The sequence below is a fragment of the Pleurodeles waltl genome, chromosome 12 (genome assembly GCF_031143425.1).
Source record: "Pleurodeles waltl isolate 20211129_DDA chromosome 12, aPleWal1.hap1.20221129, whole genome shotgun sequence".
NCBI classification, from domain to species: Eukaryota; Metazoa; Chordata; class Amphibia; order Caudata; family Salamandridae; genus Pleurodeles; species Pleurodeles waltl.
In genome coordinates, this window is record NC_090451.1 from 21,401,513 (window position 1) to 21,424,381 (window position 22,869).

At 47.6% G+C, this 22,869-nt stretch overlaps 1 protein-coding gene across 2 annotated transcripts in view; it reads left to right on the top strand.

Moving 5' to 3' along the window:
- The window catches only part of TMEM259 (transmembrane protein 259), an 82,937-nt gene that overhangs the window by 25,509 nt on the left and 34,559 nt on the right, over positions 1-22,869 (top strand). For both annotated transcript variants that reach the window (XM_069216249.1, XM_069216248.1), the window contains exons 4-10: positions 1,018-1,128; positions 1,440-1,562; positions 1,727-1,827; positions 6,305-6,362; positions 6,468-6,551; positions 12,645-12,777; positions 18,471-18,570. In XM_069216249.1, coding sequence (XP_069072350.1) covers positions 1,018-1,128; positions 1,440-1,562; positions 1,727-1,827; positions 6,305-6,362; positions 6,468-6,551; positions 12,645-12,777; positions 18,471-18,570 — 710 coding nt within the window. The remainder of the gene's footprint in view (positions 1-1,017; positions 1,129-1,439; positions 1,563-1,726; positions 1,828-6,304; positions 6,363-6,467; positions 6,552-12,644; positions 12,778-18,470; positions 18,571-22,869) is intronic.

Here is a 22,869-nt window from a genome sequence, read left to right on the forward strand (position 1 = left end):
GTTGCTCACCATGACACCTCAGACAGGAACCAGAAATATGCCAATCAGTCTTAACCCTGCTCCAATAGGTACAAACTGTCAGGTCTCCTCTGAACAGCAACCCTAGACAGGTTTCACCCTATTTGAGGCTTGTCAGTCTCCATGTGGTTGCGCTCAAATCAGGACTGGCACTCACCAATGGCCCTTAACTGCAAGTTTCAGGTGAAACCAGACCCGCTAGCCCTCGCAGTGCATTCATGTCAGTGGGTTGTATCTTTGCGAAGTCTGTTCTTTTAATGGAGCAAAACTTGATCAATTTTAATTTCAATTTTTCTTTGTCCCAGACCTGCTTTGTTCTTCCTGAGTTCTTTGCTCTCCTAGAGGCTACCAGTATTTGTTAGAATATCTTTCCTTTGGGTTCTTAGTCTTTGAGGAATGGTGTATTTTCCATGGGGTTCCTAGTCTGTGTGTGAAACTCCTTCCTTTTTTTTAATTTTTTATTTTTTTTTATTTTTATTTAAATCAGAGCTTTCAGTCTTTGGTAGAAGTTCACTTTCCTTTAGGTTCCCAGTATTTGAGAAAGCCACCTTTTCCTCCGAGTTACCAGTCTATTGGTGAAATCTTTTACCTAATGGGTTCCCAGTCTTTAGGAGAAACTCTTTTTCGTAGGGTTAATCGCATGAAGAGTACTCCTGTGTTAAAATATAAATAAGAATGTAGTTTATTTTGCTTGTTTTCATAGTTCACTTGCCTCTGTGGTAATGCTGTTTCATGTCTGCTGCCCTCTTGTAACCTCTTCCATATTGGAGTACACAGCTTTTCACACGTGGTTTGTTTTCTTCCTGGCATTTGGACCACTGTGGAACGCCTTTGTATAAACATAACCCTGTGCCTAAGCGACTTTTATCTATACTGTGAGTGATGCTGGCAACATTGGGAATCCTCACATCAGAGCTGCCTCAGATTTTCTTAGATTGCATTCTGTGCACTTTGGTCTTGGTACCTAATGCAGTATAATTTTTGTCTCCTATGGTGCAGTGTGGCCACAGGAGGAGTATATTGTGGAGTATTCCCTGGAGTACGGATTCCTTCGGCTGTCCCAGAGCACACGGCAACGCCTCAACATACCAGTCATGGTAGTAACTCTCGGTAGGTGTTCTGAGGATCATCTGTAGCAGTGAATATATGGGATCCACAATATGAGCGGTGATTGACTTACGTGCTGCACATCAGTCCTTCATCTGTGTACTGGTACAGTGCCTAGTCTTCTAGCGTTGCGCCCTTCTTCACCCACCACAGTGCAAAGAAGCTCTGCGTTTTAGTTATGTCATCTAATTCCCCCTAGTGCCCTTCCTCTCCCTTTGCAATTTTATCCTCCCCCAGTTGTCTCTTCTCTGCCTCTCTGCATCCCTCACCTTCAGCCTCTGATGTACTCATTATCTCCTTCATTTTTCCAACAGACCCCACCAGAGATCAGTGCTTTGGGGATCGCTTCAGCCGCCTGCTGTTGGACGAGTTCCTGGGCTACGATGACATCCTGATGTCAAGTGTCAAAGCGCTGGCAGAGAACGAGGAGAACAAAGGTGACTGGGTGGGAAACTGATGAGAGGTGCAAGCCTTGTTTTGTCAATCCTTGCCACCTTTTTAGGAAAGTGGCAGTAGTTTTGGTTTTCCTGACAATATTTTTGTGTGTTGCTGTGTGTGGGAACATTGTGAGACCTAACAGTGGTTTGTGGCTCTCTTGCAGGGTTCCTGCGTAATGTGGTGTCTGGGGAGCATTACCGCTTTGTCAGCATGTGGATGGCAAGGACGTCCTACCTGGCTGCCTTTGTTATCATGGTCATCTTTGTGAGTATGATGTGGGTGGTGGGGCAGGGGAATCTTCCTTCAGTGTGGGCTAGTTGGTGGTACTTAGGAGAAGTACTTCAGTGCGGCTAGTTAGTGATACTTAGGAGCAGTACTTCTTCTGTGCGACTAGTTGGAGAGTGTTGGAAATGGCCCTTTCTGCAGGGGGGTCTCTGTCTTTTTGCTTCCACCCTCCTGTTTTTGGCCTGTGCTGCATTTCATTTTTGCTGCCTTTAGGGCTCTGGGCACTTAACCGCTGCTGACCAGTGCTAAAATGCAAGTGCTCTCTGTCTAAGTTGTATTGTGTAAAGTGAACTCTGTGTGCCCAGGGCCTGTAAATCAAAAGCTACTGGTGGGCCTGCATCACTGATTGTGCCACCCACGCTAGTAACTCCATAAACATGTCTGAGACCTGCCACTGCAGTATCTGTGTGGGCAGTTTTAAACTGCCATTTCGACCAGGCAAATGCACCCACTTGCCAGGCCCAAACCTGCCCACTTACTACATGTAAGTCATCCCCTAAGGTAGGCCAAATGCAGCTCTGTGGGTACGGCACAGTGTATTTAAAAGGTAGGACATGTACTCGTGTGTTTTACATGTCCTCATAGTGAAACACTGCTAAATGTGGTTTTCACTATTGCAAGGACCATCTCTCCCAAGGATTGCCTTGAAATATCTTACAACTATAATTTCCCATTGGGAGAAGATAGAGATGTGGAGATTAGGGTCTTGGAAACTCACGATTTGAAAATACATCTTTTGGTGAAGTCTGCTTTGTAATTGTAAGTTGAAAATGTCACTTTTTCTTGCTTAACCATTCAGTGCCTCAGCATATCTGTGGAATACACATCTGGATAAGTGTGGTGGTTGGGCTATTTGTGAACTCACTCTAGACCAGGGGTTTCCAACTTTTTCTGTAGTAAAGAGCTACATATGTTCAATGAAAATCATCCCAAGCTACTATTATTAGTGTTGAAATAATACCCAGCTCAAACATTATTACGTGGGTGGTAACACCATGCAAGACTACTGGTAGAGGCGAATTCAGTGCATCCAGTGGATGTGCAAGAAGTAATGTAAAAAAAACAGGTTTTATCAATTTGGACGGTCTCTGTATAAATATACTTGACAACCACAACTGCAGTGCCCCTAGCACCACGCTAATGCTACTTGTAGTACGTCTCCCCAACAGGGCATGATTTATCATGCAAATATAAGCTTTAACTTTATTTTGAAAATCTGTTTTTTTTAACATCACTTTGAGCATAGTCTTTCATCTTTCATCCAGAATACATGCTTTTCAATTTTAGGATACATATATTAATTCAACACAGCAAAACAGCAAAACCTGTAGTAGGCTGGGCTGTACACCTCGACCCCCAGGTGTTCGGAAGGTAAGAGAGGTGGTTGTGAACGATGTTCGCAGCTTGGAAATATATCTTGTTCCATACCTCGGCAGCTGGCGTCAGTTATGCTTCACGTGCAGATGACTAGAGTTCTCAGTCACTGAGCTAAAATCCTATATTCGGACGATGCAGAGACCTCACTTCATAGTTCTGGACATTCAGGGTATGATCGGGAATATTCAGTTCTGAGGCTTCTTGTTCTCCTAGCCTTGTGCATGCTGCTTGTCTCTCATGTCGGTAGGCATGTGATTAGTGATTAATGAGTTCCAGTGTATTGACTGAGGCTGGCGTTGTGCTGCTGCAATGTTGCTAGGGAGCACATTTGCATCACCACCGCAAAATCCACGCTATAATTTCCTGCAATCTAGGCCACATGTCGTGTGAGGTCCTTCCAGTGATGCTATGATTAGGTTGAAGGACCTGACATGGTAGGCATTGTACCTGTTTTGAATAGCTGCGACCAAAGCAAGCCAACTTAAATCTATTTTGAAGTGGGGTCCATGGGATCAAATTGTGCATTTTAAACCTTATTTTCTTGTACGATTACATATTTTTTTAAAAACAGCAACAAAAAACACACATAGGCCGCGAAAGCGCAGTGATGATATATGCTAATATTTTCATGTTGTGCAACCTAAGCAGGTTGCAAGTGTGTCACTAAAACAATCTTGAGAAAGTGATGGCTAGATTCTGCATTTTACAGATGTTCTTTAAGAAACTATTGGTGATACCAGCAGTTCAGAAATACAATTTTAAAGGGGGTATAATTTACCTTTTAGTTCTTAGTTTTTTGCACCCTCTGCCAAACAGATTCTGAGTGCATAGACCAAGAATCTCTGTGGGAGGAGCAGGTAGAAAAATAAACAAATAACATATAACTGGTACCCTGGGCCCATCCAGACTAGGTAGACCACATACACAGACTAAAACAAAAGCACTGTTGCCCGAGCCATGTGTTCAGACAGCAGACTGGGCATAATAAAACATACGAATTTGGGTTTTTAAACGTGATCCTGATTGCCATTCAGATATCTGCTCTAAATACCTATTTCAAAATGCATTTTTTGTTAATAAACACATATTCACTGCTAAAAGTGTAGGTTCATGATTTCGATAGATTACTAGTATGTACACATACAAACATATGAAAAGAATGTTAAGGCCTTGCAGGATTATGGCGATCGATTTTAAATACCAACACAATACGAGCAGCCCAGATCCATCCCTGAGGGGTCCACCCATGAGCCAGGGAGCAGCCATCCATGGTATGTCCTCTGGTAGGTACCTTGGGGAGACAGGAGCAGATGTGATTGGTCGTCCACCCAGGTGTGGCAAGGAGGAACCCAACAAGAGCGAGCATTCTACAACTAGTCGTGGTGTCTGTGCTGCGTGTTCCTCCTTTGGTGGCAGAAAGTAACCCATTGAAATAAGAGTTGTGCTACTGGCCATAGTAAGTGCTCTAGAGACTACTCCCAAGGGTGTCTGAGGAGCAACTCGTGGAAACTGGGCTGCTCACAACTAACTGTAGTATCTGCCAGGAGTCCACCATGTGTCGCCTAAGATCAGCCCACAGTAATGGGCATTATGCGGGCAGTCATAGGATGTGCCCATTATCAGCAGTTGTTTATGCTTGTATGTTAACCAGGGTGTACCAGGGAGCAACGTATATCACGCCTGGGCCTATAGGTATGGATTTCCCTCACCCCCAGGAGCAAAGGGACAATCCATTGAAGAGACCCCACGTGTGTATGGGACTTCTGGGGTCTCCTAGGAGCAGAAGTAGCACCATCCATCGGTCTGTATGTGACATTAAGGAACCAAAGAAAGGGATCTGCATGGGCATGGTTCCTGCAGAGCGTGCCGAGGAAGCAAACAGGGTGGGGGTCTGGCCCTAACATGCCCAGATTGGGAAGATGACCCATACCTAGGTGCTTCAGAAGGTAAAGTGGGCATGTCCCAGGTAGAGAAAAAGGGAGACTCCCAGGTGGATCCGCAAAGAAACCCTATGGGTCGCTCTGGCCACTTTCATCCATCAGACGTAGTGGAGTCTTACAAAGAAGTATTTTGGAACATAAACAGAAATTCTGCATGGTTGGTTTAAGTCAGAGTAAAGCCTGCCAACTTGCCTTGCTGATCTGTTAGAAAGAAGGGCGTACCTGTCTGCAGGTGGGTCTAGACAGTACCCCTGGGACTGATCAGATGACTGTTGAGAGGCCAGGACAAGAATTTAAGTATGCCCAGGAGCCTGTCTAGCTGCCTTCATGCCGCAGGGAAGACGATTCAATTGGTCAGCTGCTCCATCGCCTTTGTTATTGAAAAGTGAGCTTGGATAGTCTCTGCTCGGCCCGTTGAGTCTTCACCTCACGCACAGCTCCAGAGGGACCAGGTACAGGGTCTTCACATTCTTGCACCGTGCTGTGCGTCTGGAACAGTTTGAACATGTTTTTAGACCTCAAGGTTGCAGTGGGATTGGCTTGTAAAAGCCATCATCCTTTCCTTCCCTTAATGTCAGATAGTTGCCAGGGGCTACTGATGCCTCGGTGATTTGTGCGGATGCTTCTGAACGGACCTGAGTTAACCAAAGCCATGGCCGTAGACCAACATGGACTATAAGGTTTATTGTTAAACTTACTTCAGCACAAAGCGGTTAAAGAAACTTTTGGTGGTGTAACATGGGTGCTCACACCTATTTGTTTTTCTAGATTAACATGTTTCTGTGTACTAACATTAAAGTCTCTTTCTTTGTATAAAGTACTGACTGGGAAATGGCATTATTCTCTACTATGAATATACTGAGTGTGTGTCTCTTAGCGTTCTCCTGAAATAAGGCTCTTAAGTCAAGTCCTCAAGATAGTGCCATGATTATCCATTTTAGAGCGCCTAAAGTATGGGCTCAGGGGTGCGAGTGGTAAACAAGAGAACCCCCACACTGTGGGCCATAGTAACTGCTGCCTGCGCAGAGACCCACGGAAAGAAGCCTAGCAATGCGCGCAGCAGGGTTGCATGACTGTTATGAATTTATTTATATTACGAGTGAGACGCACAACTTGTGGATGGTTGCTTCTCGTTGCAGACGCTGTCCGTCTCCATGCTGCTGCGCTACTCCCACCACCAGATCTTTGTCTTCATCGGTGAGTTGCTGCCTTTTGGGTTGGTATCCAGGGCCACGTGCTGTGGTTTGGGGTGTGTTGTGCACTGGCTTTGTGTAATATGCGCTTTTCTCGTTCCTCCTGCAGTGGACCTGTTGCAGATGCTGGAAATGAATATGACCATTGCGTTCCCTGCCGCTCCTCTGCTCACCGTCATCCTGGCTCTTGTGGGTAAGCACTCTGCAGCTCTTGCGGGTGTGTAAAATGAAGCCCAGTAGTATTTTGGAGGGTGTGTAAGACACTGCACCGTAGTAATTTAGAGTGTTCCAAGGGCATCGCTTCTTCTATGTTTCTCAGGCGAGGAGGCTGCAGATTACTGCTGGAAGGGTCTTGTGTCCGCGACAGTGGATTTCAGATGGGATGAAGATCTGGTCTCTTAGTATACCTCCTTGATGTGGCTACCGATGGTACAAGGCATAATAAGGCCGAAGTGCATGTGCTCACGGTGTGCAACGGACGGCTCATAATAAGTCACTTATTACAGCTCTTCTGATAGTCTTGAAGATCATACATTATGCAATCATCTGGGTAAAATTCACCTCTCTAAGGGCTGCAGCATGTTTTATGCCACCCTGGGGACCCCTCACTCAGCACATGCACACTGCCTCACAGCTTGTGTGTGCTAGTGGGTTGAAAAAGACAAAGTCGACATGGCCCTCCCCTCAGTGCAAAGCCCCACAAACCACTGCTTGTGGCATAGGTAAGTCACCTCTCTAGCAGGCCTCACAGCTCTAAGGCAGGATGCACTATACTGCAATTGATGGCATAGTTGCATGAGCAATATGCCCCTACAGTGTCTAAGTCCATTCTTAGACGTAAGTACAGTGTGGCCATATTAAGTATATGGTCTGGGAGTTTGTCATTACGAACGCCACAGCACCATAATGGATACACTGAATACTGGGAAGTTTGGTATCAAACTTCTCAGCACAATAAATCCACACTGATGCCAGTGTGGGGTTTATTGAAAAATGCACACAGAGGGCATCCTAAAGATGCCCCTGCATGCCAGCTTGGTAGTGTAGGACTGACTGGTCTGTGCCAGCCTGCCACTGCCTGATGAGTTTCTAACCCCATGGGGTGAGTGCCTTTGTGCTCTGAGGCCAGAAACAAAGCCTGTCGTGGGTGGAGGTGCTCCACACCTCCCCCCTGGAGGAACTTTAACACCTGGTGGTGAGCGTCAGAGGCTCAGGCCTCGTTTTACAATGCCCCAGGGCACTCCAGTCAGTGGAGATGCCCCGCTCCCCCCACCCCAGACAAGCGCCCAATTTTGGTGGCAAGTCCAGAGGGATAATGAGAAAAACAAGGAGGCATCACCCCCTCCGCCAGGACCCACCACTAAGGTGTCCAGAGCTGAAGTGACCCCCTCCTTGAGAAATCCTCCATCTTGCTTTGGAGGATTAGGACCATTAGGGATAGAGATGCACCCCCCTCCCCAGAGGGAGTGGGCACGTGGAGGGTGTAGCCACCCTCCGGGGCAGAAGCCATTGGCTACTGCCCCGTGACCCTAACATACCCCTAACTTAAGTATTTAGGGGCACCCTTGAACCCAGATCTTCAGATTCCTGATGACCTCAAGAAAAGGACTGCTGAGCTGAAATCCCCACAGAGAAGAGAAGGAGACAACTACTGACTTGGCCACAGCCCTACTGGCCTGTCTTCTGCTTCAAAGACCCTGCAAAAGAACAAGGAGAACAAGAAGCCATCTTTGAAGGGACTCCCACCTCACTCCAGAAGCGTGAGTTCAAAACTACTCGGCACCCTACACCACTGGCCTGTGTCCAGAGGAACCATCCAGTCAGAGAGGACCCCCAGGCGATTCCGACCAAGTGTCCACCCTAGGCTGTCCTCACCACCCCTCCACGACGAGGGAATCCCGAGGACCCGCCCTTCCCCTCATCCAACCGCGACTGCCCGGGACGAAGATATCCGACACCTGGGGAAGCACTGCACCAGCAGCCCCCAGACTCGAGAGAAACTGACCACCGGTGCAGAAGTGACCAGCAGGCAGCCCTCCGCTCTGTCCAGTCACTGGCTTGCATGAGACGCCCGCCCCACCCCGTGCCTTGCTTACAGCGCCTAAATGACCCCTGGGTCTGCCCATTCAGTTCTAGTGGGAACCGGACCCCCGGTTTGCACCCAGCCTCCCCCATGCCACTGAGGGTGTCTTTGGTGCCTACTTGCCTCCCCTCCGCCCCCCAACCGCACCCCCATCGCTCCTCTAACCCCACCTGATCTGCCCTCTGACAACGCGGGTACTTACCTGCAAGCAGACTGGGTCTGGAGCACCCCCTATCTCCATAGGTGCCCATGTTATTTTGGCTCCTGTTTGACCTCTGCACCTGACCTGCCCTGTGTTGCTGGTGATGAGTGTTTGGGGTTATCTTGAACCCCCAACTGTGGGCTACCTATGCCCCGGAGACTGAGTCTTGTCAGTCAGTTACTTACCTCCAAATCGGTACTGTATTTTCCTCCTCCAGGAACTGTTGCGAAGTGCAGTGTCCACTTTTAAAATAGCTTTTTGCCATGTTAAAGAAAACTGCATGTATTGTCGATTTTGATTCAAAGTACTGAACTTACATGTGCAAAGTACCTTTCATTTAAAGTACTTACCTGCAAACTGAATCTTGTGGTCTTGAAATAAATTAACAAAATATATATAGTTCTATATTAAAAACCTATTGGTCTGACCTGCAAACTAAATCTTGTGGTCTAAAATAAATTAACAAAATATATTTTTCTATATAAAAACATATTATGTCATTGAGTGTGTGTTTCTTTTGTTGCTTGTGTGTGTACAACAAATGCTTAACACTACCCTCTGATAAGCCTACTGCTCGACCACACTACCACAAAATAGAGCATTAGAATTATCTATTATTGCTCTGGGGAACCCCTGGACTCTGTGCACACTATATCTCATTTTAAATGATTTACAAGCCTATTTCATTGTAGTGAGCTTGGCTACACCCTACTTCATGATCAGGGCCCCTTTCTGGCCGTCCGACGTGGCACCGAGTTCTTCCTCTTTAGAATAGACCTTTGTCCGTCCTGCAGGCCTCAATCTTTCATCCTCCTGATGCCTCATCATCATGTTCAGCACAGCACAATTAGAGCACTTCTGAACCTGGTGCCCAGCACCAAGTGCCTTTCCCTGTAAGACAGCGGACACCGTAACACCCTCTGCCTGCGGTTACGCGGGTACGGAGACCTCGCCAGTGCAGCAGTGCAGGCGAGTAATGCCAAAGAAATGCCTCCTTGGCATGGTTACCCCCTGACTTTTTGCCTTTGCTGATGCTATGTTTTGAATTGAAAGTGTGCTGAGGCCTGCTAACCAGGCCCCAGCACCAGTGTTCTTTCCCTAAAACTTTACCTTTGTCTCCACAATTGGCACACCTTGGCACTCGGATAAGTCCCTTGTAACTGGTACCCCTGGTACCAAGGGCCCTGATGCCAGGGATGGTCTCTAAGGGCTGCAGCATGTCTTATGCCATCCTGGGGCCCCCTCACTCAGCACAGACACACTGCTTTCCAGCTCGTGTGTGCTGGTGGGGAAAAAACGACTAAGTCGACATGGCACTCCCCTCAGGGTGCCATGCCAGCCTCACACTGCCTATAGGTATAGATAAGTCACCCCTCTAGCAGGCCTTACAGCCCTAAGGCAGGGTGCACTATACCATAGGTGAGGGCATAAGTGCATGAGCACTGTGCCCCTACAGTGTCTAAGCAAAACCTTAGACATTGTAAGTGCAGGGTAGCCATAAGAGTATGTGGTCTGGGAGTCTGTCAAACACGAACTCCACAGCTCCATAATGGCTACACTGAATACTGGGAAGTTTAGTATCAAACTTCTCAGAATAATAAACCCACACTGATGCCAGTGTACATTTTATTGTAAAATACACCCCAGAGGGCACCTTAGAGGTGCCCCCTGAAACCTTAACCAACTACCCGTGTAGGCTGACTAGTTTTAGCAGCCTGCCACACCCGAGACATGTTGCTGGCCACATGGGGAGAGTGCCTTTGTCACTTTGTGGCTAGTAACAAAGCCTGCACTGGGTGGAGATGCTATCACCTCCCCCAGGCAGGAGCTGTAACCCTTGGCGGTGAGCCTCAAAGGCTCACCCCCTTTTGTTCCAGCACTACAGGGCATTCCAGCTAGTGGAGTTGCCCGCCCCCTCCGGCCACGGGCCCACTTTTGGCGGCAAGGCCGGAGGAGATAATGAGAAAAACAAGGAGGAGTCACTGACCAGTCAGGACAGCCCCTAAGGCAACCTGAGCTTAAGTGACTCTGACTTTTAGGAATCCCCCCCAATAGGGATAGGAATGTGACCCCCTCCCCTTGGGAGGAGGCACAAAGAGGGTGTAGCCACCCTCAGGGCTAGTAGCCATTGGCTACTGCCCTCCCTGACCTAAACACACCCCTAAATTCTGTATTTAGGGGCTCCCCTGAACCTAGGAACTCAGATTCCTGCAACCTAAGAAGAAGAGGACTGCTAAGCTGAAAAACCCCGCAGAGAAGATGGAGACACCAACTGCCTTGGCCCCAGCTCTACCGGCCTGTCTCCCCTCTTCGGAAGAAAACTGCTCCAGCGACGCTTTCCCCAGGACCAGCGACCTCTGAATCCTCAGAGGACTGCCCTGCTCTAAAAGGACCAAGAAACTCCTGAGAACAGCGGCCCTGTTCACCAAAGACTGCCACTTTGTTTCAAAGGAGCACCTTTAAAACAACAGAGTTTCCCGCCAGAAGCGTGAGACTTGCAACCCTGCACCCGGCGACCCCCAACTCGACTGGTGGAGAAACAACGCTACAGAGAGGACTCCCCGGTGACTCGGAGACTGTGAGTAACCAAAGTTGTCCCCCTGAGCCCCCACAGCGACGCCTGCAGAGGGAATCCCGACGCACCCCCTGACCGCGACTGCCTGACTCTCCGATCCCAACGCCTGGAAAAGACCCTGCACCCGCAGCCCCAGGACCTGAAGGATCGGAACTCCAGTGCAGGAGTGACCCCCAGGAGGCCCTCTCCCTTGCCCAGGTGGTGGCTACCCCGAGGAGCCCCCCCCTTGCCTGCCTGCACCGCTGAAGAGACCCCTTGATCTCCCATTGATTTCAACGACAAACCCGACGTGTGTTGGCACACTGCACCCGGCCGCCCCGTGCTGCTGAGGGTGTACTTCCTGTGCTAACTTGTGTCCTCCCCCCCCCCCCCCCCCCCCCCCCCCTGGTGCCCTACAAAACCCCCTGGTCTGCCCTCCGAAGACACGGGTACTTACCTGCTGGCAGACTGGAACCGGGGCACCCCCTTCTCCAGTGAAGCCTATGTGTTTTGGGCACCACTTTGAACTCTGCACCTGACTGCTGGTGTGGTAACTTTGGGGTTGCTCTGAACCCCCAACGGTGGGCTACCTTGGACCCCAATTTGAACCCCGTAGGTGGTTTACTTACCTGCAAGAACTAACAATAACTTACCTCCCCTAGGAACTGTGAAAATTGCACTGTCTAGTTTTAAAATAGCTATATGTGTTTTATTTGAAAAGTATATATGCTATTGTGATTATTCAAAGTTCCTAAAGTACTTACCTGCAATACCTTTCATGCAAAGTATTACATGTAGAATTTGAACCTGTGGTTCTTAAAATAAACTAAGAAAATATATTTTTCTATACAAAAACCTATTGGCCTGGAATTGTCTGAGTGTGTGCTCCTCATTTATTGCCTGTGTGTATGTACAACAAATGCTTAACACTACTCCTTTGATAAGCCTACTGCTCGACCACACTACCACAAAATAGAGCATTAGTATTATCTCTTTTTGCCACTATCTTACCGCTAAGGGGAACCCTTGGACTCTGTGCATACTATTCCTTACTTTGAAATAGTGCATACAGAGTCAACTTCCTACACCCTTCTTCTGTGCATGACCTGCTGGTCTAGTGCTATAGAGCTGGCCAAACCCACTGGCGGTTCCCTGTGTGGGGCAGATGCTGAACTGAAATTCCCTCACCCCTGCACTCCAGCAGGCCAGCTCGGAGCCTCTGGAGCATAGATCAAGTGAATGGTCTGCCTGCATGAGCTCAGTTTATGCCTGTCTTCCAGAAAAAGTGCTGCTTATATGTGTAGAACGAAGAGGGGTATTGTACATCTCAATTGCGGGATTGTTGGGTCAGTGTTCTCTCTTGACTTTTGATGAGGGCTGTTCCTCCCCCCCCCCCCTTCCTCCCACCCCTCACAAAGTCTGCATCCTCACTATGAATGTTTTTCAGGCATGGAGGCCATCATGTCGGAGTTCTTCAACGATACCACCACTGCCTTCTACATCATCCTCATCGTCTGGCTGGCTGACCAGTACGATGCCATCTGCTGCCACACCAACACCAGCAAAAGGCACTGGCTGAGGTGAGAGCCCTCTCTGTGAGTGATACCTGCTGGTAGGGGTGGAGCGGGAGGCGGGCATCTCTGCGTGGTGGTATGGGTGAAGTGTGTGGTGTGTCGCAGCACTGTCTTTCTGCTAAACCTCCTGCACGGAGCCTTCTGTGCTTCTCCAAGCACTTTCAAGAAAACATTGCTGGACTCTTTGCCTGTGTCTTTGCAGTTTAAACAGCTGCCATTTGCGCAGAAGCTGGCGTGTGCCAGACAAACGAGAGGTGAGTTAGGTAAACCGAGCAAGCTGAAAAGGGCAGTGTATCCAGGGCCTGTGCTGGGGAGGAGAAACAAAGTATTGCAAAAGGGTATTCATTATGTGTGGGGTTTGTTTTTGCCTCTTAACATTTTTACTTTGCTATTCTATGAAATGAAAATGCCCTCTGAAGGATCCTGTGAAGTTTGCCAAAGTGCCCCTCTGCTTCTGGGGAGTATGTATAAAGCTCCCGGGCAGGAACGTTGCATACTGTTCTCAGCCTGAGTGTGTATGGTTAGGGCAATGTTAATTCAGTGCTCTTATGTGCTGTGTGCTCGTTGTTGTGTGCATAACGATTCTAATGCCAAGTAGAAAGGCTTGTGGGAATTCAGCATCAGCCATTCTGTACGTCTGGGGCACACTGCCAGCGCGGCACTCTACTCGGCGCTGATGCCTTTTCAGGATCCCACACAGTGGAGATCGAAGTGCGGGTCTTTGTTGGTCCTATATTGTCAGGCGTGCTGAATTTTTATACTAATTTAAGGAAAATGTAAAAATATATATTATTTTTATTATTCTTTTCCCTAGGGAGATCTATTCCCCTACCTTGGGGGTTCTCCATGTGGTAAAATGGTGGGAAAAGTTTTTTTAAATTTTTTATTTAACTTGAACAAAAATTGCTACATGTAAATTGTGTGTATATATGTCTTTTTAATAATTTGGAACAAAATAAATAAAAAAATAAAAAAGTCTGCAGCACCATTGACTTAATTTCAAATTAAATTGTTAATTTAACTTCATTAAATTGATTTTGTTTCTGAAATTTAAATTAAAAAAAATAAATTCCCACCTAAAGTGAAAGCATATTTCTGTTAGGCAGCGATATTAAGAAAGTACTGTATAAAATTAATTTCAAATAGTTCATTTATATTTTAATGAAAAATAATGCTGCATTAATTTTTCAAATAAAAAGGTTAACATACTTAATTGTTTTAGAACAATATTAAATAATTAAATTGAACATTATTTCCCAAGGGGTTTAAATTTAAGCGCCTCCCCCTCTTTTCTTCTATGGGAGGGTGTCGTCGGACCACTTACAGCTTCCTTTTTTCGTTAGTAACTTACACTTATAAGTTTGTGTCCACCAACTTTTTCATGGGGTGAGTATGTGTAGGTCACTGTGGCACAATGGTTAGAGCGGCGGACCCTGATGCAGAGATCTGGCCCGGAACCAGGGTTCAATTCCCACCTCGGCGGGCCTTGGGCTCAATTCCCTTGGACCAGATAATTCTCGCCTCAGTGCCTAATCTAATTCATGTGTCCCACTCTGTAACTCTGGGCAATAGCTTGCTTAATCTCCACAACGGCCCTCACAGTGATTGGATGCCTGGCTTCACCCTGGGGGTGCCCAGGTGTGGGTGTCTCACAGGGAAAAGCCAGGAGGGGTTCCACAGCGGTATGCGTACAGCGCCTTGAGACCCTAACGAGTGAGTAGTGCGCTATACAAGTGCAGAGTTTACAGGTCTACATGTTTGAGTTACACTACGTTTGGATTTTGTGAATAGCCAGAAGTAGGGAGGTTTCTCAAAAGTGCAAGAGTAAGTACATGTGCAAAGTACTCACAAGTTTAAGGTAACTTGTCCATGTGCTGGCTTTGTCTGGCTCACATCCCTAGGTTTGTAAATTGCACAGCATTGTCAGTTTTCTTAAATGCTGAACCTTTATTCCCTTGAGGCAAAGATTGTGCCATGTGGGTGGATTTTTTTTCTCGAGGAACCGCCCTTAGGAAAGGCTTCAGGGAGGAACATGAGTCTGTAGGTAACAAAGTGTAAAAGGTGGGTGGTTGAAACTGTGTAAGTTCATAATGTGCAAAAAATGTGCTTTAAGTGCTAAATGTAGTTTGCCCGTATCTTTCAGGACCTTTTCCCACACAAGCGCACATGTTACATGAAAGTATTGCAAGATACTGTCAGGAAAGTAGTTTGAACAAAGTGTCTAAACAAGAAATTTTTCGTGCACAAGTTTTTCACACTCAAATATTGCGTAACAAGAAATTTTGCGAAGTTTCACCTAAAGTGAAATGGGGGAATTCACAAATGGTGCTGGCATACTTGCAGTTTCACCCAGCTCTGGATAAGGGGTGGAAGTTGTTGATTGGTTTGGGGCAGATATACAAATCTCTCTGCCCTCTTCATTAATGTGTTCTTCCACCGCAGACCCGCAGACAGCTTCTTTGTTGGTTGCAAAAGTGTCAACCCAGTTACATTTACAATCCCATGGCCATAGTCAACTGTCTTTATTGATGCCTTGTTTACCTGCTTGATCCTGATCAGAGACTCCTACTCACCTGAGCCCTCTTCTGTTTATTCCACTGGTCGCAAACATGCGCCCCCAGCCATGCTCTCCACTACGGTATTTAGACAATTCGTTACAGCTGTCCGATCCCATCCATAAAGGAAATCCAGAATTTGCAGATCGGATTCCAATAAGGCAATGTAAATGGGATCAAAGAAGGCCTCGCCTCAAAAAGGACATCTGTTGCAGTGAGGAGATGTGGGGCCAGATGTATGAAGATTAGGAATAGCGATTTCCTAATTGCGTTATCCTGGGAGTCTCAATTGGGAAATCACTGTTTCTAATGTATGAAGCTTTTTTGCTTCAGTAGCGATTCCTAATGGGTCGCAAACAGACCTACCTTATTCATATTGAGGTAGGTCACAGTTTGTGACCCTCTAGAATTTGCTGCCATCACAGGGATGGTGGCCTGCTGGGCTTAGCAGATCACCATGGCTTTGTTTTTAAATAAAGCAGGATTTTTAGGTTGATTGCTCATGCGCTTTGACCTGTTGTAGGAATTGTAGGCTTTAACCACGCCCACCTCACGTCTAGCACTTTCACTCTTTCGTGGGTTTGCCTTTAAAAAAATCACTTGTTAACATTTAGTAAATGCTTTACGTTTGTCCTGCCTTGGGCGGTTGTGCTACCACCTTGCAGACTGACTGCACGATTACCGATACGTTTGACTGCGAGAACTTCTTTTTCCTTTTGTTTCTCTCCTTCGTGCGCACGCTTATGGCGCTTTGAATTGGCTCTCTAGTGTCAAGTAATATTTTACACTTCATTTTCAATTTATGTGGCAAGAAAGGTCCATTTAGGAATTTACAACGCTAATGGCTATAAGTCAAGCAAATGCGAGACCCATTGCATTGTACAAAAAGAAAAAAGGGAGCACACTGCCTCACACTCAAGCAAAAAGTTAGCCCCAATGCATCATGGTAAATGCAGTCACTTCGTTTTGTGCTGAAAAAATAATCAAAAGTCTTTCACCTAAGTAGGTGCAGCAAGTGCTGTGTATCTCTGGACACGTGTTTCTAGGTTTAGCCCGTCATCAGCAGAGAGCAGCCAAGTCTGTGGGGTTGCTTGAAATGCCGCCAAAAGTCTTCTCAGGTTTATGTACCACTCACTGGCACATTGTAAATGCTTGTTTTTAAAAGCAGTCCGTTTTCCTCAAAAGAAAATTAAGTAGGTTTAAAAAAGAAATGAAACCTTTAAGTTTCATTTTTAAGAGTAGGCAGTGGTCTGTGGTAACACTGTCTACTCTTAAAAATATTTTTCAACATTCTCAAAGCGGAGGGGTCCCAAAGAGACCCCTTCCTATTTGTGGATGGGTTACCACCACTTTTTAAATGGTGGTAAAGTATAACTGTTTTGTGGCCGGAATTCGGTAGCAAGTCACTAATATGTAACTTACTTATTTGATATTTGGAAGGGACACCCACTGCACACTCCTTCCAAATACTGAATCGCAAATGCAAACTGTGGTTCGGTAACAAATTACCATAGTGCATTATGTACATCCAAAAAAGCATTTTTCCGGTCACAATCGGCCCTGTTCTGTGAAACGGGCCATTTGTGACTGGTAAAACGCTTTGTACATCTGACCTGTGGTACTGTCCCTGAAGCCCAATGGGGTTCCTAAGATTTCTACTTTTTGTGAAGGCTCCTTTTTGATGGGGTTTTTGAGCTATATGTAAAATGTTAAGCTTTACCCCCTTTGGCTCAAATTCCTCGTTCTTTGTCACATGAACTCTACTAGTAGCTGGTCCTCCATTGCCCCTCCTCGTGAAAGACGCTCTATAAGTTCATATGCAGGGAGCACTGTTCTGTCTTGAAGACTACGAGTTAGGCCTCCAGGACCTTCTGAACATCATGAAATAGAAAAGAGTTTGCTTCTGATGCATAAGTAAAGGTCCGGCCCTGTAACCTCTCTAGAACGTCAGGTTTCACCCTGACTTCGACGGTCTCAGATGGGTCTCCGGCCCACTTAGCCTTGACATCCACATGAAATCTGAGTGTTCTTTTATCGCATTCACTGAAATTTGCATGAGCTTTATGGGATGATTTTGGTTGCATTTGCCTGATGATGGTGAGAAATACCACAACCCTGCCCAAGGTCAGGAGACCGCCCTGCCCCTTTCAGCAGATTCATAAGTCTAAGCTGGACAATGTGTTTGTTCCTGCTGTGATGGTGACACAAATCCTGAAAGTGTAAGTACTTTATCGGAAGAGGTTTGCAGTCAGCTTGAAGGCCTTTCCAGGTTCATACCTGCCGTAGCTCCATCCTCTCGTCATCTGCATGAAGCAGTAGCGCACCTGTAGTCTTTCAAACTCTGCCTGTAGCAACATAAACATCACTGCATTTGCTGAAAAGGAAAAGGCTTTGCAGTACTATCTGAACAAAACCAAATGGCCAAGCGCCAAGCTGTTCTACCGTATCTGAATTCAGAGGAAGCCTTCGTGATGGCAAGACGGGTTGCTCCGGGGTAACACTTCCTTCTCATGGAAGTTGCTGGTGTTAAATGTTTCTCTGTCCCGTGGCTTGCAGTTCCTTCAGTTTTATCTTTTGTAAGTCCACATGGGGGTTGTGGGTAGTAATGTGTGTATTGCTGTTGTGGTTCTGCTTGCACTGTCCTCTTAGACGTGCTCTCCTGTGGGGGCTGTCTGTCACTAGTTCAGCTGCAGTTCTGCCGCTCTCTGTACTGTGCTGTTGTCCTTTGGCTGCCAGTACTAGCGCTGGGATCTTTCCTAGGTGTGTTGTCACCTGTGGTGTTATCTTGTGTGTTTTTGTACTTGTGCCTCTCTCTACCTGTCGTGCTCTCACTGCTTCCTGTTGCAGCTTGTACTTCCACTGTTCTGCCGCTCTCTGTACTTGTGCTGTTGTCCTTTGGCTGTCAGTACTAGCGCTGGGATCTTTCCTAGGCTTGCAGTTAGTACTCGCGCTGTTCTCTTTGAGAAGCTTTCTTCTGAGTGTGTTGGCGCCTGTGGTGTTGTCTTATGTGTTTTGTACTTGTGCCTCTCCTCTCTACCTCTCTCACTGTTTCCTGTTGCAGTTTGTACTTCTGGTGTTCTGTTGCTCTCAGTCCTTGTGTGACTGTGCTCTGCAGCCACTGACCCGCCTCCCCCTGTATTCCAGGTTCTTCTACCTGTATCACTTTGCCTTCTATGCCTACCACTACCGGTTCAACGGGCAGTACAGCAGCCTGGCCCTGGTGACCTCCTGGCTCTTCATACAGGTAAGAACAGACTACATGGTGGATGGTGCCACCCAAGCAGGTGAGCCAACGGTAAAACATCAAGCAAGTGCCTCAACTCCAGGGGATGGGAAGGGGGGGGTTGAAAGTATGCAACAAGGACACAACAACATCCTTTTAGGCTAAAGCGGAATGTCCTGGGGATGAGACTGGGCCCTCTCAGCTAAAGAGCCTGAAGGAGGAGTGGGGGGCGGGAGGGGGGTTGAGCCACGGTGCAGGGCGGTGACATAAAACCTACATAAACCCAAATGATGTAAGAGGTAGCACGGGTCAGTATATGTATAGTAAACCTTTCTTCTTGGAATTGAACAGATGCTTTCCCACTTAACTGTGTCAACTCCCTCAACCAGGTCACGTCTCACCAGATCTGAGATTACCCTGCAACTTGAGTTAATTTTACTTTTAAGGTTTTTTTAATATGGATAATAATTTAAAGTTTAATTTTCTAGTTGTCTTTATCAGAACAAGAGTTAACGAATATTTCCTGCAGCTCAAAGGCCCAAAGCACGCCTTCACGGTGTACTTTCCAAAACATAAAAGCTGGTATATAAGCTCAAGTAGCACAATTTTACTCAACAACCGGTTGTCTAGTGTGAGGTGTGTTCTGCAGCTCAGATGACACCACTTTAGGGTTTGTTTGACATAGTTAATGCTGTTCTCATAGAGTGGTACCAGTATAAGTCTTTAATTTAACATTTCTCACTGGTACAGTTGTATTAAGACTTTTTAAAGTGATACTTTAAAGAAATCTAACATGACAATGAATTCAACTCTTCTATTTCCACCACAATCTCTCCAGTAATCTTCAAATACTCTTACTGAGTATCTGGATAATACTAGCGGTTCTAATGGCTAGAGCTCTTATACTGATACAACCCTGTTTAATGCTGCAAGTATAGTTAGATGAATACTTGACCCTTGTAAGGAAATGCCTCCTTGGCATGGTTACCCCCTGACTTTTTGCCTTTGCTGATGCTATGTTTTGAATTGAAAGTGTGCTGAGGCCTGCTAACCAGGCCCCAGCACCAGTGTTCTTTCCCTAACCTGTACTTTTGTATCCACAATTGGCACACCCTGGCATCCAGGTAAGTCCCTTGTAACTGGTACCCCTGGTACCAAGGGCCCTGATGCCAGGGAAGGTCTCTAAGGGCTGCAGCATGTCTTATGCCACCCTAGAGACCCCTCACTCAGCACAGACACACTGCTTACCAGCTTGTGTGTGCTAGTGAGAACAAAATGAGTAAGTCGACATGGCACTCCCCTCAGGGTGCCATGCCAGCCTCTCACTGCCTATGCAGTATAGGTAAGACACCCCTCTAGCAGGCCTTACAGCCCTAAGGCAGGGTGCACTATACCATAGGTGAGGGCACCAGTGCATGAGCACTGTGCCCCTACAGTGTCTAAGCCAAACCTTAGACATTGTAAGTGCAGGGTAGCCATAAGAGTATATGGTCTGGGAGTCTGTCAAACACGAACTCCACAGCACCATAATGGCTACACTGAAAACTGTGAAGTTTGGTATCAAACTTCTCAGCACAATAAATGCACACTGATGCCAGTGTACATTTTATTGTAAAACACACCCCAGAGGGCACCTTAGAGGTGCCCCCTGAAACTGTAGCCAACTATCTGTGTAGGCTGACTGGTTCCAGCAGCCTGCCACAGTAGAGACATGTTGCTGGCCCCATGGGCAGAGTGCCTTTGTCACTCTGAGGCCAGTAACAAAGCCTGCACTGGGTGGAGATGCTAACACCTCCCCCAGGCAGGAGCTGTAACACCTGGCGGTGAGCCTCAAAGGCTCACCCCTTTGTTCCAGCACCGCAGGACACTCCAGCTAGTGGAGTTGCCCGCCCCCTCCGGCCAAGGCCCCCACTTTTGGCAGCAAGGCCGGAGGAAACAAAGAAAACAACAAGGAGGAGTCACTGGCCAGTCAGGACAGCCCCTAAGGTGTCCTGAGCTGAAGTGACTCTAACTTTTAGAAATCCTCCATCTTGCAGATGGAGGATTCCCCCAATAGGATTAGGGATGTGACCCCCTCCCCTTGGGAGGAGGCACAAAGAGGGTGTACTCACCCTCAGGGCTAGTAGCCATTGGCTACTAACCCCCCAGACCTAAACACGCCCTTACATTTAGTATTTAAGGGCTTCCCTGAACCTAGGAAAACAGATTCCTGAAACTACAAGAAGAAGAGGACTGCTGAGCTGAAAAACCCCTGCAGAGGAAGAACAGAAGACACCAACTGCTTTGGCCCCAGACTTACCGGCCTGTCTCCTGCCTTCCAAAAGAAACCTGCTCCAGCGACGCTTTCCAAGGGACCAGCGACCTCTGAATCCTCTGAGGACTGCCCTGCTTCAAGAAAGACACGAAACTCCCGAGGACAGCGGCACTGCTCCAAAAGAACTGCAACTTTGTTTCAAGTAGCAGATTTAAAGACCCCTGCAACTCCCCGCAAGAAGCGTGGGACTTGCAACACTGCACCCGGCGACCCCGACTCGACTGGTGGAGGAACAACGCTTCAGGGAGGACCCTCCGGCGACTCTACGACTGTGAGTAACCAAAGTTGTCCCCCCTGAGCCCCCACAGCGACGCCTGCAGAGGGAATCCCCAGGCTCCCCCTGACCACGACTGTCTGAACTCCATTTCCCGACGGCTGGAAAAGACCCTGCACCCGCAGCCCCCAGCACCTAAAGGAACGGAACTTCTGTGCAGGAGTGACCCCCAGGAAGCCCTCTCCCTTGCCCAGGTGGTGGCTACCCCGAGGATTCCCCCCCCCCCCCCCCCTGCCTGCCTGCGACGCTGAAGAGATCCCTTGATCTCTCATTGAAAACTATTAGAAACCTGACGCGTGTTTGCACACTGCACCCGGCCGCCCTGCGCTGCTGAGGGTGTACTTTCTGTGCTGACTTGTGTCCCCCCCGGTGCCCTACAAAACCCCCCTGGTCTGCCCTCCGAAGACGCGGGTACTTACCTGCTGACAGACTGGAACCGGGGCACCCCCTTCTCTCCATTGAGGCCTATGTGTTTTGGGCACATCTTTGACCTTTGCACCTGACCGGCCCTGAGCTGCTGGTGTGATAACTTTGGGGTTGCTCTGAACCCCCAACGGTGGGCTACCTTGGACCAAAAACTGAAACCTGTAAGTGACTTACTTACCTGTTAAAACTAACATTACTTTACCTCCCCCAGGAACTGTGAAAATTGCACTGTGTCCACTTTTAAAACAGCTTATTGTGTTTTATGTAAAAAAGTATACATGCTAATGAAATGATTCAAAGTTCGTAAAGTACTTACCTGCAATACCTTTCAAATGAGATATTACAATATTGAACAATTTGAACCTGTGGTTCTTAAAATAAACTAAGAAAATATATGTTCGATGGCATCTGTCGCTGTAGATACGCATGTTTTGCAATAGCTCGCCATCTGGTGTTGGGCCGGAGTGTTACAAGTTGTTTTTCTTCGAAGAAGTCTTTCGAGTCACGGGACCGAGTGACTCCTCCTTTTGTGTCCATTGCGCATGGGCGTCGACTCTATGCTCGATTGTTTTTTTTCCGCCATCGGGTTCGGACGTGTTCCTGTCGCTCCGAGTTTCGGAACGGAAAGATAGCTAAATTCGGAAGATTTTCATCGGTATTGTTGCGTTCGGGATCGGCGTAGTTAGATTCAACACCGCATCGAAGATCGAAGAGCTCCGGTGCCCTTCGGGGTAGTTTTTCGATCCCCCGTCGGGGCCTGGTCGGCCCGACCGCGTGCTGAAGAACGCCGATGGAACGGACCCCGTTCCGTTTCTGTCCCAAATGCCACAACAAGTACCCCTATACAGACCAACACTTGGTCTGTAACCTGTGCCTGTCACCTGAGCACAGTGAAGACACCTGCGAGGCCTGTCGTGCGTTCCGGTCCCGAAAAACACTCCGAGACCGTCGAGCCAGAAGACTTCAAATGGCGTCCGCGCCGACAGCCCACCGAGAGTTCGAGGAACAAGAAGAGGAAGGTACCTTCTCGATCCACGAATCTGACTCCGAGGAATTCGATGACCCACAAACCGTGAGTAAGACGTCGAAAACAACACATAAGAAGATTGACAAGGCCCAGGGGACGCCACTGCCACCAGGCCATGGCTCGACCCATAAATTCGGTGACCGACCGTCGGCACCGAAAAAGGCCCAAACAGTGCCGAGACAGTCCGACTCCGGTCGAGACACCGGTACGCAGCCTTCTCGGGACCGAGAAAGTGCTGGAGACAAGCATCGACACCGAGATAGCGGTGTAGACACGGCT